Source organism: Cydia splendana, chromosome 10 (assembly GCF_910591565.1).
Source record: "Cydia splendana chromosome 10, ilCydSple1.2, whole genome shotgun sequence".
Lineage (NCBI taxonomy): Eukaryota > Metazoa > Arthropoda > Insecta > Lepidoptera > Tortricidae > Cydia > Cydia splendana.
Window position 1 is genome coordinate 2,054,571 of NC_085969.1, and position 18,482 is coordinate 2,073,052.

General features: G+C 34.7%; 1 protein-coding gene across 2 annotated transcripts; it reads right to left on the reverse strand.

The window, feature by feature from the left end:
• Nucleotides 1–8,849: 8,849 nt before the first annotated feature.
• Nucleotides 8,850–18,235, reverse strand: LOC134794117 (zinc finger C4H2 domain-containing protein). 2 transcript variants are annotated; one of them, XM_063765825.1, is made up of 5 exons: nt 18,052–18,235; nt 16,833–17,004; nt 15,144–15,322; nt 13,542–13,637; nt 8,850–11,985 (listed from the first exon to the last, which is right to left on the reverse strand). In XM_063765825.1, exons 1-5 carry the CDS (start codon nt 18,108–18,110, stop codon nt 11,859–11,861), a joined length of 633 nt encoding a protein of 210 aa, XP_063621895.1. In that variant the 5' UTR covers nt 18,111–18,235; the 3' UTR covers nt 8,850–11,858. The 2 variants fall into 2 exon arrangements, with proteins under 2 accessions (XP_063621895.1, XP_063621894.1); XM_063765824.1 differs by having other exon boundaries at nt 13,503–13,637; nt 18,052–18,234.
• Between the last annotated feature and the right edge of the window lie 247 nt (nt 18,236–18,482).

Genomic DNA, 18,482 nt, shown 5'->3' on the forward strand with positions numbered 1-18,482 from the left:
AAAATTTAATTTTAGTACTAAGTACTTAGGTTTAAAGAAATTTTATTACTCATAAGAATATTACAATTCACTTACATGAGTTAACATACTTATACTAAGAATTAATTATCTTGACGAGTACATTTTTATTTGTTATATAATATTAAGTGCAAATTTATTGAGTTCTTGCATAATAAATATATATGTAGGTAGGTATACATTTTTTATTTATTGTGCCCGCAGCCATGGTATAATGATATACTCCGCCTGGTACTCCATTCCCGTCTTTTCTAGGTCACCTAACTGACACGGGCCTACGTCATCATGCGACAGCGCTATATGATAATATGCGATAGCGCTATATATAGCGGCCATGTTGTTGTGACGTAGGCCCGTGTCACTCTGGGAATGGAAGACCATGTTTTATTAGACTATACCCGCAGCGACTTACACAAGTAAGTACGCGAGAACATTATATTAGTTACCATGCGCGAGCGCAGCCGCGAGGTCTCAGGCTAACCTTAGCAGTACTATAGAGGTACGAAACAGCAAAATGTCATTTTCCTCACTCGTATCCTTACGAAAAAGTTCTTCTTCTTCCTCGCGTTATCTCGGCATTTTTTTACGAAGAAGTTCTTACATCCACATTATGGAAAACTACCGCAATAATAAAAAATGCTACTTAGTACCCATGTTTACTGATGTATTTTTGATGGTGAATTTCGTGAATTTGGAATTCTTGATACCTAAATAGAGGGAAAGGTCCTATAGTATTTCAGGATATTCTTGGGATAATGACCCCAGATTTCTGCAATTTTTATATAGTTACCGAATCGTTAGATGTCGTTGTTCGGTGTAGTGAAAATCCTAAATCGCGCTATCAAGATTTTTCCTGGCATAATTACCCCAATGCCCTACATTTAAAAACATTGAACTTTATAGTTTCCATTATTTCATGTTGAATGGTACAGGTACTCAGATTTTTCAATACAATACAAATCCTTATCGCTTCGCTTCGATAAATAAATTGTTAAATTTTTAATGTCCATCGCAGTTAGCTACATCTAAGAAAAAATATGATACAGCATGCGCTGCGCTGTCATCGCTTTCTGTTCCCCTCCCAAGTAGCATGGAAGTGTCGGCAACATCAATATAGCAGCCAATTAAGAACTTAGAGTGATTTAAGGGACGTATAAGAGTGTCAGAAAAGATTTAAGCTGTATATAAGGTACTTTACAGACATTATACAGCTCAAGCTGTATAAAATCATTATAAAGGATTCTGCGGAAGCATGGGGTGCTTTATCAGAATATAAACAATCTACTATAAAACTAAAAGTGTTGTGAGAGACTACAAGCTAATTCTATCGTAAAAGCTGTATACAGGCTGTATTGTAGTATCACTTGGCACTTTTAGCTGTACAAAAGTATCTGTCAACTCCGTTTTAAAACATTAAGTGTTGTGAAACACTACAAGCTAATTTTATCGTAAAAGCTGTATACAGGCTGTATTGTAGTATCACTTGGCACTTGTAGCTGTACAAATGTATCTGTCAACCCCGTTTTAAAGCTATTTCTTATGGCGTAATCTTACTCTCCTATAAGAATAGTACTTATAACTTCTGTCTGTAAGGGTATTATAAAACCAAATGAATAAATGGCAGCTATAGTACAGCTTTTTTCTGTATTACTGATAGAGTCGCTTATAACAATCTTTTGGCGTAATTTTACACTCGTATAAGTATAGTAGTGTAATGATTTCTGAAAATAAGTGTATTATAAAACTAAAGGAATATATGACAGTTACAGTCTTCTTCTTCCTCGCGTTATCCCGGCATTTCGCCACGGCTCATGAGAGCCTGGGGTCCGCTTGACAACTAATCCCATGATTTGACGTAGGCACTAGTTTTAGTTTTTTAGTTTTTACGAATGTTTTTAATGAATGACAGTTACAGTACAGGTTTTTTATTTGTTATACGGATCTCTAAAGAGAATTATAACTTATGTACGGAGAACCGAAATACAGCCAAACGAATACAAATATTCTATTATAAAGCTGTTTTAATTACAAAAGCTGTAAAAGACACTCCATTTATTACACAGCACAGCTACTAAGATTATAATGCTCTCCAACTATCCTGTAGGCTGTTTAAAAACTGTCGCCATTTTACAATAAAAAAAAACGTATTTGTAAATATAATTAAAGAAATACTTGCAAATATTTAGCAGACTAACGCCGTGTTATGATTACCAGCTAAAATAAATTGTTTAGCCTTATAATTAATATTTATAAATATTTTTGATACTCTAACCTTAAAAACAAACAGTAACTTTACCGATTTTTAATATTTTCCTTATGGTTTCTCTTTGTTATTTTGCAGGCGTGTAAATATTTTGCCAGAAAAGATACACAGGTTCACAATAAATAATAATTCGCACTTACCAATAATGTAAAATTCCATTCAAGTCCTGTATAATATTTACTTTTACTTTTACCATCCACTATAACACTTTAATGTCGCCGTTACTATATTACGAAAGAACAAGATTAAGACATTTTAGTTTCTTAAATGATTATTATTCTCTTGTAATTCTTTCTGATAACTCATTTAAAACTTATATTCTTATATCGTACTTATAAGAGATTATCTGTAGTGTTAAGGTTTCCTGTTACACCGAAATATAGCTGTAATGCAGCTATTATGCAGCTTATGTATTGCTTATACAGCTACTCTACAGCTCTAATAACGCCAAAGGCTGTATAATTTGGGCCCTTTTTTTACTTATAAGGGCTGTATAAGCGCTTATACAGCCTTTGTACAGCCTAACTGTACAGCTTATAGTATACAAATAAACTTTAATACAGCTTATATACAGCTTGCAATGCTACTTGGGCTACCATACCATGCACTTTGCACAGAGCCAAGAGGTAGGTACCGGTCTACTGAGTGTAAGTAGAGCAAATGAATCGTTATGATTACCATTTTCTTTGTTAAATTTGAAAAGAGAATGTACTCAATTAATTCTTATCGCCATGGAAATAATAAGCGATGATACAGCAATTAAAAAGCAATTGTTTACTTTAATTTCTTTGTTAAGTTCCAATTAGATGTAAATAAACGGTTACTCATTAACGCATATTCAATTTGTGATTAATAATACGATGTGGTGTTACTTACATTACATGAGGTCAGCGTGTGTCATCGCGAACTTTGTTTTGTTAGGTTTCTGGATCGACAAAGAAAATGGAATGGTAACTTGCATATTAAGACAGCTGTTTTGTGTTGATATTGATGACTTTTTCGTAGAATGTAATAGGACGAGACCATTAGTCATACCTAAAAGAATGTAAGTAGATGTAGTTTAGAAGGATGAAGACCTATCTTCATCCTTCTAAACTACATACATGCTACATACCATGGTATAATAATATACTCCGCCTGGTACTCCATTCCCGTCTTTTCTAGGTCACCTAACTGACACGGGCCTACGTCATCATGCGACAGCGCTATATGATAATATTAGTGTCCGACCGAAGGTTCGGTTTCGGTTTCGGTTTCGGCCAGTTTCGGCCAAAAAATCATGTTTCGGCTGTAGTTTCGGTTTCGGCCAAAAACCGGCCGAACCTTTCGGCCGGGCCGAAACTTACAAAATGGTACTTCGTACTATGAAACTAAACTATGTGACAAAGACCAAATGTTGGGGAATAAGTAGGACAACAATATTTATTAATATGTATACCTACATAAAATATACTGATTCATGACTGTATAGGTACAGAAATTAATTGGTTTATTATAAAACACAATTCCACTAATGAGGGCACCACTAGACGGTTGACGCAGTCTTAAGAGGCTTTTAATACCTATAACGCGCACACTATCTAATTGTATCGGAGTAAATGAGATTAGCACTGTCGCATGTTACTGGGCCTGGGCAAAGGAATAATAAGAAAACTCATCATCTTCCTCGCGTAATCCCGGAATTTTTGCCACGGCTCATGGGAGCCTGGGGTCCAATTGACAACTAATCCCAAGAATTGTCGTAGGCACTAGTTTTTACGAAAGCGACTGCCATCAGACTGATCTTCGAACCCAGAGAGTAAACTAGGCCTTATCGGGACTAGTCCGGCTTCCTCACGATGTTTTTCTTTTACCGAAACGCAAATAGTAGGTAAATATCAAAATAATATTTCGTATATAACTTCCGAAAAACTCATTGGTACGAGTACGTCAAGAGTACGTGGCCGGGGTTTGTACCTTGTGACCTTCGGATTGAAAGTCGCACCAGCGCTCAAGGAAATATCTCGCTTTTTAATACAATGGACATTGCTTGGAGTCTGTGCTCAACCTGAGTACTTATCCTGAAGCCTGAAGCACGGCTTTGACCTAGCATGAAAGTTCGCCTCACTGGGGCACTTCGGACGTTTAGGCGCAGGTGAAGATCGGTACCCGGCCTTGCGATATTGTCAACAAAAAATTCGCGCTCGCTGCGCTCGCGTTTTTGTTTCACCCTGTATCTACAATCATGTTGGCTTGACTGGTGAATGAATAGAGTTAGACCAAGAAAATTCTGCAATTATTTTGCGTATGCGCAGTGCAACTATATAGTGCAAATGTTATTTATACGTCATAATTTCATAGAAGTTTAGACGTTTAAAATAACACTTGCACTGCGTGTGTTATCAAAATCGTTGCAGAATTATCTTGGTCTAACTCTAGTAATTATCTTAAAAAACTGCTTAAGTAACATCAATTTCAAGGGCATTGGGTGTTGACAGCCCCATAATATGTGTAAAAGCGGTTTTATGACATTTTTTCAACGATTTTAACAAGTCTACAAAAGGTTCGGTTTCGGTTTCGGTTTCGGCCGAAACTAGAGCCAAAGCCGAACATTCGGTTTCGGTTTCGGTTTCGGCAAAAAAACATGTTTCGGTCGGACACTAGATAATATGCGATAGCGCTATATATAGCGGCCATGTTGTTGTGACGTAGGCCCGTGTCACTCTGGGAATGGAAGACCATGTTTTATTAGACTATGCTACATACATTCACCTACGTGGTATATCTACCTACTATACTTACAAATCTTATTTACGATTTAATGAGTACCTACCCTACCTATTAACTAATGTAATGTTCTAACCGGGATTCGAACCCTGGGTTTCCAGCTGATCCATAGGTCCCTACTTAATTACCTATCCAAGCAGGTAGTGACCCTTCACTACCGACTTGGCTGCGGCCGTTTATTAATTTTTCAAGAAATGTTAATAGTGGATGGAAACTAGCGCAACGACCACGGCCACGACTACGGGCTAACGTCCGTCCGTCCGTCAACCATAGGGCAAAACAGAAATTCTCGAATGTGGGTAGGTAATGAGCTATTATTAAACTTGTTTCAAAGAGTTTCCGATATTTCAGTAGTTGCACAATGGCTGCATGTAGGTATTATTTGTGGTTTACACAGAAGGGTATATAGATTGCTATGGTGTGGGTAGACCACTTGTAAACACAAATTAATATACATGGTAAATAACCCTTTTTAATTAGGATTCCGTAGTTATAATTAATGACCATGCTAGCATACAATTGTATATCTTTGCTTAACATTATCTGGTGTCTTGGTCTACTTAGGTGACTATATCACGTGCTCTGATAGCAGTTAACACATATTTCACAACAATAAATAAGATTTCTTTTTGTTTAATTACTGGCTACATATCATCTCTTTGTTCTCGATAAATTGTTGTTATTATAATTATAAAACATAAGTTCTGGAAAATTATAAAAAAGTATGTAATTTGTAAGTAATTAAGATAAGTTTCTACGTTGTTCATTGTGCAAGTAAGATATAGAGCACTCTATTTATTATAATAGCGAGCGACAAGAACGCAGCTTTGAGAATGAGACAGCAACACATAATAGAAGCGTCTCTGTCGGTTTTTGTGAGAGATTGATAGGATAGCAGTGGCGGATTTGCCCTAAGGCCCAGTATGCCCGGAGTTATGGCGGCAAAAATTTAGTAGAGGAGTTGTATGAAAACTTGTAGGTGAGGGTCAAAATAATTCCCACAAAGACGGGGTTTGATGTTTTTAGTTCTTTGTGTGTATCTTTATGACATACTAAAAATATATCAAAATATATTCATGCAAAACGCATTTATTGACATTTGAAATTTGAAAAATCAAAAATAATATTAAAAATCGTGTGTGGTATCAAATAACAGGAAATTACACGCTAAAAAAGATTGTGAGATTGATTTTACAAAATAAAAATAAAAAACAAAAGTAGTGGCTTAAAAACTGAATTTTTTTCAATGTTGAAAGTTATTTTCTACACTGAAAACAAAACTAAACTATTATAGTTTTACACATCAAAATACATTGTGTAAAAGAAAAGAATATTTAATTCATGAATACTTATTTTTAATTATATTATTATAATATGAAAAATATAGGCTCACAGTCTCTATATTTATTTAAAAGTTTTATCAATAAACTGAACGCACTTCAAAGGAGGTGATTGGCAGAATATAAAAAACAAAAAACGATTGTAGACTAGTCATCCGAATTTGCTCGATCGAATTCTTGGCCGGAAGTGAGATATTTGATATTAAAGGATTCTTTTTTTAGTATGTTGTAAATAATTCTTTAGTATGTTCTAAAACGGTGGCGCAAAGCAAAAATGTTCTTATACATAAGTAATCTGCATAAAATTACCCACAAGAAAGATTCAGTACAATTTTTCGCTAGGATCAATATTCAAAGAGATATTAACGCGGGAAAGTTAATTATAATCACTTCTAAGGTCCCTTTTTTTTAGTTTTTCGTAAATAACTCGTAAACGGTGGCCAATATAAAAAAATGTTGTTAAATGTTAATAATCTACACAAAATTCTCTACAAATAAGATTCAGTACACTTTTCGCCGGGATTAATATTTAAAAAGATAATAAAGAGGGAAAGTTAATTATAATAAATTCTAAGGTTCCTTGTTTTTATTTTTTCGTTAATAATTTGAAAAGTATGACTCGTAGCAAAAAAAATCTTGTACATAAATAATAAACATAAAATTTCCTACAAGAAACATGTAGAACACTTTTCGCTAGGATCAATATTAGAAACGATATTAAAGGAAGAAAGTTCATAACAATTAATTCACAGGTCACTTTATTTTAGTTTTTCGTAAATAATTTGTAAAGTATGACCTATTTTGCTATGGGCCACAGTTTACAAGTTATTTACGAAAAACTAAAAAGGGACTTTTAAATTTATTATAATTAACTTACTCGCTGCTTTATTTTTTTAAATATTGATCCTATCGAAAAGTGTTCCATATGTTTCTTGTAGGAAATTTTATGTTTATTATTTATGTATAAGTATTTTTTGCTATGAGTCATACTTTTCAAATTATTAACGAAAAAGTATAAACAAGGAACCTTAGAATTTATTATAATTAACTTTCCCTCTTTATTATCTTTTTAAGTAATTATCCCTGCGAAAAGTGTACTGAATCTTTTTTATAGAGGATTTTGTGTAGATTATTAACATTTAACAACATTTTTTTAAATTGGCCACCGTTTACGAGTTATTTACGAAAAACTAAAAAAAAGGGACCTTAGAAGTGATTATAATTAACTTTCCCGCGTTAATATCTCTTTGAATATTGATCCTAGCGAAAAATTGTACTGAATCTTTCTTGTGGGTAATTTTATGCAGATTACTTATGTATAAGAACATTTTTGCTATGCGCCACCGTTTTAGAACATACTAAAGAATTATTTACAACATACTAAAAAAAGAGTCCTTTAATATCAAATATCTCACTTCCGGCCAAGAATTCGATCGAGCAAATTCGGATGACTAGTAGGGCTACCGCCAATACCGAAAATCGTCAATTGCGGGCATTTTTCTCTGTCACTCTAATTACGCCTTCATTGGAGTAAAAGAGTAAGATCCCCGCAATTTGCGAATTTCGGTTTTCGCGGTAGCCCCTTAGTCTACAATCGTTTTTTGTTTTTTATATTCTGCCAATCACCTCCTTTGAAGTGCGTTCAGTTTATTGATAAAACTTTTAAATAAATATAGAGCCTGTGAGCCTATATTTTTCATATTATAATAATATAATTAAAAATAAGTATTCATGAATTAAATATTCTTTTCTTTTACACAATGTATTTTGATGTGTAAAACTATAATAGTTTAGTTTTGTTTTCAGTGTAGAAAATAACTTTCAACATTGAAAAAAAATCAGTTTTTAAGCCACTACTTTTGTTTTTTATTTTTATTTTGTAAAATCAATCTCACAATCTTTTTTAGCGTGTAATTTCCTGTTATTTGATACCACACACGATTTTTAATATTATTTTTGATTTTTCAAATTTCAAATGTCAATAAATGCGTTTTGCATGAATATATTTCGATATATTTTTAGTATGTCATAAAGATACACACAAAGAACTAAAAACATCAAACCCCGTCTTTGTGGGAATTATTTTGACCCCAAAGGCTATATCCTCTCTACTAATTAGGGGCGGCAAATTGTGACAAAAAATTTGCTGATGATAACAAGAAATAACTTAAAATGTAGTCAATATGATGGGCGCTGCGAAAGGAGCGGCTATAGGGCCTGGGGTACTGTGTAGGGTAGGCTGGGGCGGCAAAGACTGCAAATCTGCCACTGTAGGATTATTTATTATTATTGTGGTGTTGTGGGCCTTTGTGTGTCGCATCGACCATCATTGATCTATTGTGACGGCTCTTTAAAGTTCATTACTAATGCCCGTTGCATCCAGGAAGTTCCAGATTCTTTAGGATACACTGTAGGATAGATAGATATATAAAATGTACAAGAATTAAATTAAAAGACAGTGGTCGACACATATGAACGTTTTATTGTAAAAACATAGCTATACACAATGCGCTGTACGCTACTATTTACAAGAAAATTGTAATATGGCTGTTGTATTGTAACTGGGCAGGTAGGATATTATATTATTGTTTAGTTTATTATGTATGTATCTATGTTCGCTGGTAATCGTTAGTTGTTAAATACAGTTATATTATAAAACGAAGTAGTCAATCGACTAGAATTCCTACACTCAACTGTCGTGTTTTTAATGCAAGAAAACATCAACTTTTCAACATGCAAAATAATGCCTGAGGTATATCCTGAGATTCTAGAAAATGTTATTTGTTTGTTCTATATAATAGTCATTTACATTTACATAACATCCTCTCATAATATAAAATGAAATTCTATTTGTGCGATGAGTAATACCATAGAGTAATATAAGTAAAGAAACAGTTGTAACTCCATACATCAGTTTTCTTACCAAAACGCGCGTTATTTCGTAGCCGACATCTAACGTCAAGTAGTGGAACTATCAGTACCGCTACTTGACACCAGATGGCACAAGTGCCGCTACTGACGAAAGATGTACTGCTAAAACAATTTACAACTAATATTAGAAGCAGAAGGAGTTGAAAATAGAGTTTCGAGTAATCCGGTTGTAATATTAGCTGAATATTGTTGAGCATTAGAGTTTTTGTTCGCCGCGACAACTATGTCGACTAGCAGTACTGATATATTCCGCTACTTGAAGCTAGATGTCGACTACGAAATAACGCGCGTTCTGGTAAGAAAACTGATGTATGGAGTTACCACTCTTTCTTTACTTATATTACTCTATGGTAATACGCAGTATTTCCATTTCAAAGAAATAAAATTGCTTGCCATTTCCTGGCTCATGGCTGTGATTCTTTGCCAAATAGCTATATTTAAATTGTAATATGTGTGAACGGCAACCAAGAATGGCAATGTTTGGCATGGTAGACAATATCAAGTCGGCTTATAGTAACGATACGGAATACTGGTAAATCAGAGCGCGACTGATCGATGACTAAAATCCTAACATCAATACGTATCCAAAAACAAGGACTACATATGGTAACCCTAATAATTCTCCCGTTACAACTACGTCCTTGTTATATATTCATCCTTTTATATAGACTTAGGCACGTAAGCAGTTAGACTAAACACACATCATAAGATTCGTAAGTAAGAAAAATATTAAGAATAATTTCTCAGATCTAAACTGCAAAACGTAATTCAGGACCAAAATAAGTAAGACAATGTTGCCACTGCAATAATTTGTTTGTAAAATAGTAAATTCCTTTTGATAAATAATCACGCTAAGATAATTTATTTATTAGTAATTTTACTCCTACGATTAAAAAAAGTACTTTTATTTACTTATTTTTACATAAATACAAGACGCGCTAGTAAAAAGTGTCAACATGTTCTTACTTTTTTTGGTCTTAAATTACGTTTTGCAGTATAGTAAAGTAGTTAATTGGAAATAAAATAAAATTAAACGGGAGAATTGATGTCAGGGCCACATCCTTGCTTATTGGTTTATATGTAGAGACCACTCTTGGACTCCACAATTTAATACTAGCCTAACCTACACTTACACTATAAAACTATTTACAAAATCTACATGCGTTATAGAAAACAAGGATGTTTACAATGTTTTATCAATATTATTGGCACAATTTCAATGTATTTTGATTGGACAACGCTACTTTTGACATTCAATGCCCTATAATATTGCAGGTCTAAGCAGTAAAATCAATAATACATTTAGAACTTCACGTTTACAAATTTAAAGTAATTAATAACAGAATGTCCTCCAATTGACAAGCAGCTAGAAATTTGTAACGAAATATATTTTGTTACCCTTTTCCTACTATGTATTTGGCACACATTGAAATTGTTGAAAAATACATGAAAAATGTATGCGTATTTATATTTAAAAAAAATCGTGATTCCTTGGCATGCATTTTTTACATATAATATGAATGCATGTTTTTTAAGGAAAAAGGTTGGAGAAGAATAATACAAACAGTAGGCCATCGCACACAATTAAAATTCTAACCGTAAGTTCAATAGTTCGTGCGTGTTTTATATGAATAAAAGAAATCTCCTTCAAAACTTAACAAAAAAAAAAAAATTGTGCATTCGACTCTAAAACATATCGTAAAGTGTAATAATGGGGGATTAGTTACTATCAAAACAAATAATAGCAATTTATTAATAAATCTGACAAGATTTAACAATGCGGTATATACAGATGTACCCCCTTATTCATAAACGCGCTACAAATCTCAATAAGCTAATACTCGTTTGTCTTTATCTGTCATTTTGAGTTATGTATTTGTAAGAAAGGGATAAAACATAATTTAACTAAATCAGGCCCGTAAAGTTTTATGAATAGGAGGGTTAGTGCATAATTGTTTTGCATCGTATTCTTGGAAACGTTCGTATTTGTCATGCTAGTTCAGTCAATGTCAGTATTTTTTGTACCGAGACCTTAGAGCATTTAGTAACTGGAGATGTCATTGCTGTCATTTTCTTTACGAAACAGTCGGCCAATTTTTGCGGGGGAGGGGACGTCAAATGTATTGCTATTTCTACGTGAATCGTACGTAACGTACAAATAGCCATGTCAGTCCATACAAAAGTTTGCACAATTATGCAAGTTTTTCGGCAGAGGGGTAAGCTCTTAATGGCCACTCCAGTTAATAAATGCTCTAAGACCGAGACTGACTGAAATAACAAGTCCCGTTAGTAAGTTAAGTAAGTAAAAATAATCATGCAGTACATCTGTACTGACATGTTACATATAGTATCATTCGATAAATAAACATGAAATAGACTTCTTCCCAATGCTTTTCGGATATTTCGAGCTGTAAATAAATGCATAAGATCCTTATTATTTGTTCGAGTCGACTATATAAACTTGACCGCACATATTTTTGGCTCACTCCAGGACTATAATAAACAAAATCTGGCAAACACTAACGACATGTATCGTTCGACTATTTCTTCTTAGGCTTCTTAGGGTTACGCGAGCGAGACTTGGCCTTGCAGAGCGGGCAGATCGGCGCGTTGCGGTGGATCTGCTGGTGGCAGGATAGGCAGGACTTCATCGGCGGGGGCTGTTGCCTGTAAGTGTCATAAGGATCATAGAATAAGTGGGTGATATTGTGAAATATTGCACGAAGTATGGTATGCACTGGGAAAAGGGTCAGACATTACGCAAATTAAACCCTATCACTTTGATATAAAGTTCAAAATCTTTGAGCATGATGGACGAAAACTACGTTGGGGGCTGTCCATAAATTACGTCATCGATTTTTGACCCCCCCATCATGCTTCGAATGACCCCGTTTCCTCCTACGTCATGCTACCATCATCCGATGTCCAGACCCCCCCTCCCCTAATTAGGAATGACGTAATTTATGAATAAACCCTTGTGGAAATTCTGGTCAAATCATGATTATACTGGATTACATTAATTATTTTAATTAATTAATTAATGTATTCTGGTTTATTCGTTTATTAGAGTGTAAGTTTCAAATCGTCTAGAATTCGAGTTTTTTATCGTGCGGGTAGGGACGTTGGGGTTTGTTTGTAGTCTAACATGGTTAAACCAATAAGGGGTCATCCATTAATTATGTCACACGTTTAGGGGGAGGGAGGGGGTCAAGAAAATGTGACATATTGTGACATGGGGGAGGGGGGAGACACAAACTTTGTGACGTCACTTTAACTTCATCAGCAACCGAAGTTTTTTTTAAATTATTTTATTCGCTGTACATTTAAATAACAAGTTTTTAAAACGATAATCGTTTTTATTCTTTTAATTTTCTTTCCTAAGCAGTTTTGGGTTATAAAATTACTAATATTTATATCGTCAAAAATATTTTGATAAAATATTAATAATACTTAGGTACTTACTTAATTCGATTTGGCGATTTCGTAGAAAAAATGTGACGTCACACTAGGGGGGAGGGGTTTGCCAAATGTGACCAAATGTGACAAGGGGGGGGGGGGAGGGGTCAAAAAACCTAGAAATTTGTGTGACGTAATTAATGGATGACCCCTAAATTGTAAGAGCTAAAATTATGAAAATGTAGAAGCAACAAAATCGAATAACTAAATAAAAATGTTACAAAAAATTAATTATAATAAACAAAATTATTTAACACTTGAACAATGATTTGTATTCTGAACTGCCTTTTTAATTTGAATCTAAAATAATGCATGTTAGGACTCCCGGGTAGTATTTTAAAAGTAGTAGTAGTAGAAATGCCACTGAATGTAAATTATAGCTTTATTTTTAAATTAAACTCCACTATAACGTTTTCTTTTATAATTTGCTGACTGGAATGGATATGAGTTTTTTTTAAAGATAGGCTACAATGCCTCAGGCTAATTTAGGGTTAGACTTACGATAATTCCCTAATTGTGCAATAATGTATGTATTTAATAAATAATGCTAGATAAAGTAGGCAGATAGGCTACTATGACAACACATTATTATATGGTAAAAAAAAAACTTTTTAGTTTATTTTTACATGAAAGAAAAACGTTTAGGCTACAGTTCAGTATACAAAAACAAATACCGGGAATAAGGATGAAGGGAGAGTAAAACAAAAGAAACAAAACGAAAATCGAACCTCAGCGAGACGGTAAGGAAATCTTGGTCGAGAGCAGACCTGAACGCGGGCGGCGGCGGCGGCGGCTTGCGCACCGGCGCCGGCGCCAGGAACGGCACCGGCCGCGCCGCCGGGGCCGACAGCAAGGGGAAGCGGCTGCAACACACAATTCAAGTAATCAAGTAGTTTATTTGCATTCATGTTGTACATAAGATATTATGAAATAAAAGTTTTTAAACATGAGCCCCGTTAGAGCATGGCAATCCTTATAAGTAACTTAAGCTAACTTAAACTAATGTGTTTTTTTACACTAGGTAACAACTGTAACAAGCTTATTAATTATTGTACAGAAAAATGACATTTAATAATTTGTCGTTTAAATATTCATTCACGGAATAATAGGTTTTTGTTATAAGCATTTGTTTTAGTTTATTTGAAAAAACACTTTCTTTTTCTTCTTTTTTAATTTCTTCAGGTAATTTATTATATAATTTTATCGACATTTTTAAAGGGCCAGTAGAATGTAGTTTTAATCGGGAGGGTGGTGGCATTAATCTTGAATTGTATCTAGTCACAATCATCATTACTTCTATATGGTTGCTTTTTATAGTCAAATTAGAATGATTTTAACTCATATGTTCTACACTCATTTATTAAATAAATAAATATTATAGGACATTTTTACACAAATTGACTACGCCCCACAGTATGCTCAAGAAGGCTTGTGTTGTGGGTACTCAGACAACGAAATGTATAATATATAACTGACTTAAATACATAGAAAACAACCACGACTCAGGAACAATTATCTGTATCCTCATACAAATAAATGCCCTTACCGGGATTCACACCCAGGACCATCGCCTTCATAGGCAGGGTCACTACCCACTAGGCCAGACCGGTCGTCATATTTAAAATATTTTATTTATTATTTAAAATAAGACTAAATCTTATTGCGCGCACTTTTATTATTTACCCTAACGATCCGAGTGTGATATTATACTCTTGGTCTCAGACAAGCTGGTAACTTATTCTATCAACATCTAACTGAGAGTGTGCGTGAGTGTGTGTGCGCAACTAAATAAGAGTGCTCGCTATAATAAAGTTCCAATTTAGTTTAATTAGTTAAATAATTTGTTTTATAGTGGTTATAAAATCAAATCTCACGAATTTAACTGAAGAAACGAGATCAAACTTTTTTTCACTTTGGATGATTTTATAATTTGAAGGCGCCAATGAGCGTAGGCAGACATTAAGTATATGTATTATAATGCATTCGCATGACATTTGCAAACACTAAACATTAATCTTTTTCTGCTGCATAAATGAGTCCTGTATTTTTTCTGTGTGCCACCATGTAAAAGCAACAAAATTGGTTTTTTACACATATTTCACTAGAAACATGGTGTTTGCCAGATATGTTACAATACAAGTAAGTTCGTCTCCTCTTTATATGTATAAGTTGCTGGCCGAGCAATTATAGGTGAGGTCCAGCAATTATTTGAAGCACAAAATACTCACTAGAAATAACGTATTTCCAGGAATGTCAGGTATAAAAAAGTGGGTTTCTGTTTATAAATACCTGGCCGAGATAAAGGCGAGGGCAGCTATAATGTGAGGCAAAACATATTAATATCAAATTTAATTTGACAGGATACTGACTCTGGTGTGACGGGGCTGCCCTCCTCCTCATGCAACTCCGGAAGTCGCTCCAGCCCTAAGCACTGCCGCCGTAGGAGATCCACTTCCGCTTTCAACGGTCGATAGTCCTCGTGGAGTCGGGACGCCGCTGACAACTTCCGGGACATCGACTCTTCTGTCTGTTTTATCACTGTTTCCATCTGTAACCAACATGTACATGTAAATACTGTGGAAAGTAAGAAACTTTAAATAAGAGTTGATATTATGATTATCCTAAGTACCTTAACTAACTAGTGCCTACGCCAATTCTCGGGATTAGTTGCCAAGCGGACCCCAGGCTCCCATGAGCTGTGGCAAAATGCCGGGATAACGCGAGGAAGATGATGATGATTATGATTATCCTAAGTCCGTTATAAAGATACTGATAATGAACTTTAAATTTTAAAATATATATTCATGAACTGTATTCTTTATTCAAACACTAGGTCTAAGTTTACAGTAGAGTAGAGCTGTAGAGCTCCATTAAGGTGAAGTAGGTTCCGAGAGCAGTATTTTGTGAAAATCGTATCGCTTTTTTAGATCACAATACAGTTGCCAAAAATTTAATTAGCAATCTTGAAGATTTTCTCTACTGACTTTATCAATTTGAATCCTGATTTTTTCACTTTCGCTCTATAGAAAAAAAATACGAACATAAGAGGTCTAAAACGCACTTATACTTTTGTGGGTTGACTTAAGTCGGAGTCTGCGGTCTAATCATGAAACAATGAGCATACAAGACTAGTCGCACAGTTGGATTAAAATAGCTCTAGTTCTCCACAATCTAAACAAACACGTTGTAACGGCACATTTCCGAACTAGACATACAAATAAACAGGCCATTGTATCAATCTAAAAATATCCATGTGATTTTGATTCTTATACCACAGACATAAGGTTAAAATTTGTGTTTTTTAGACTAATAGACAGGTGGCCTAGTCACAAGACGAATAATTTTTAAACAAATTATTGGTAATGCATTTACATTACAATTATATTTATTTTTATGAGACCGTATAGGAAAGAAGACGTATAGGAGACCGTATAGGAATGAAGACGAGAGTGTTCGGCCTAAGATATTTAGGATCTTGAAGAAACAGACTCAAATACTGAATTTCCATTAAAACCAAAGATATTACTTTGCTAATCCGCCAAAAGAGGAGGAGGAGAAGGAGAGAGGAGAGAGGAGGAGGTGAGGTTTCTTTTCGCGGATTAGCAAAGTAATATTTTTGGTTTTAATTAATATGGATTTCCGTAAAGTAACGCCTGATTGTATTCACTACTGAATTTCCATACAAAACCAGTACAGAAACCGCGAATTCCCTGTTTTCGCCATAGAAATCCACTACCATTCCCAAGACTCTTTCCTACTATTTTGAGTATTTGATACTCCAACCAAAGACTGATGATTTTTACAACAGTTTGCAAACATAAACAGTACCTATAGGTATACTCAAAAGTTTGCTGCAAACATACATACTGACTGACATACACATATTAACAACAAGAAATAAAGTGATTCGCAAACAAGTCGTACAACGCCATGGACGACTTGAAACAGGTGACGATGAGGTAAAATATAAGCTTGCAAAACCTCTGAAACCTGTTTATGCACTTATGTTTTTTTTTTTAATTTTATTTAAACAAATATTCCAAAACCCTATTACTCACCGCATTAATGTCAGCATGAATCTGTCGTAGCTCCTCCACATGGCTCATCTTCTCCTGCTGCAGGAGCTCCATCTCACGCTTGTACTGCGCCAGGCAGCGGCCCTCGGCGTCTCCGGAGCGGACCTCGGTGAGGATGCTCCGCTTTAGGCGCTCCAGGGTGATCGTCTTATTCCTAAACAAAATGATTGGTGATACATTACACATCACATTACATTACACATAAGCCAAATCAATGGTTTATGTGGTTCAATTCTCAGTGGGTCTAGGCTTCAAAGATAGATGTACCAATATTTAAGTATAGCATAACTAATGAATGTCCAGAAAGAGGGGGCACTATGGTCTAGAAATTCTTAGGTATTCTAATGTCAGGATACCTTACTCGAGCACTGTGTGGGATTGTCATTAGGGTAGTAATGTGGGATAGTAATAGGGATAGTAATAGGGTCCCGTTTTACCCAAAGGGCAAAACGGGACCCTATTACTAAGACTTCGCTGTCCGTCCATCCGTCTGTCTGTCACCAGGCTGTATCTCACGAACCGTGATAGCTAGACAGTTGAAATTTTCACAGATGATGTATTTTTGTTGCCGCTATAACAACAAATACTAAAAACAGAATAAAATAAAGATTTAAATGGGGCTCCCATACAACAAACGTGATTTTTGACCAAAGGTAAGCAACGGGGGGAGTGGTCAGTACTTGGATGGGTGACCTTTTTTTTTGCTTTTTTATTCGTTTTTTTTTGCATTATGGTACGGAACCCTTCGTGCGCGAGTCCGACTCTCACTTGCCCGGTTTTTATTTTTAGCATGTTTATGCATCATAGTAGAATAAAATAAATATAAATAGCTGATAATTCAGTGTAGTAAGTGGAATTAGTTTCTACTAATAAGACTTATGGCTGGATATCATTTCAATATTGTTAAAAATTTATATCTTCATTATTGTCCAAAGGAATAACTACTAACAGAAATTATGCAATAAGCGGCATCAAGCCAAAGTCGATAACATAAACAATAATAACATTAGCATGATATCAGTGGAATCGGTAGCTTTTCAGGGTTGTATAGCAAGGAGTACTTAGAACAGGCTACGCCGCAATGATCACAGCGATAAATTGAGGATTTACGGATTTACGGAACTATAATCGGTGTCAAGTGTTTATTGATCGAGTCCACAGGTGCGAACTTATCTCATAAAATTTACAATAATATTCATACCTAATCTCCTTCATGGCTTCTAACTTGTGAAATATTTCGCGTTCGTTTTCAGCGGTCATTTCTTATTCAAGTCGTAGTAAAAAAAACTAGCCGCAGGCTAAAATATTATAAAAATTATAACGCACAAAGCGAAAAGGATTCGGCCTCGCGCACATGAGATTAACTAGTGATGTGACTAAACACTCATTCGCTGATACCGCATTTAATATTCGATTGATACCAATTTATGTGCGATTATCGATACTACTATTTGAATAGGCCAATAGTTTCTGGTGATTTAAATTCTTTAATAATGTTACTGCTTTATGTTCATAATAATATTCTAAATATATAGGTGCTAGAATGGTGCTAGAAGAATTTATTTCATCACTTCTTAAAAATTGCGGTAAAAACCGTAAAAACTTGATGTCTCAAACACACCTATAGTGATA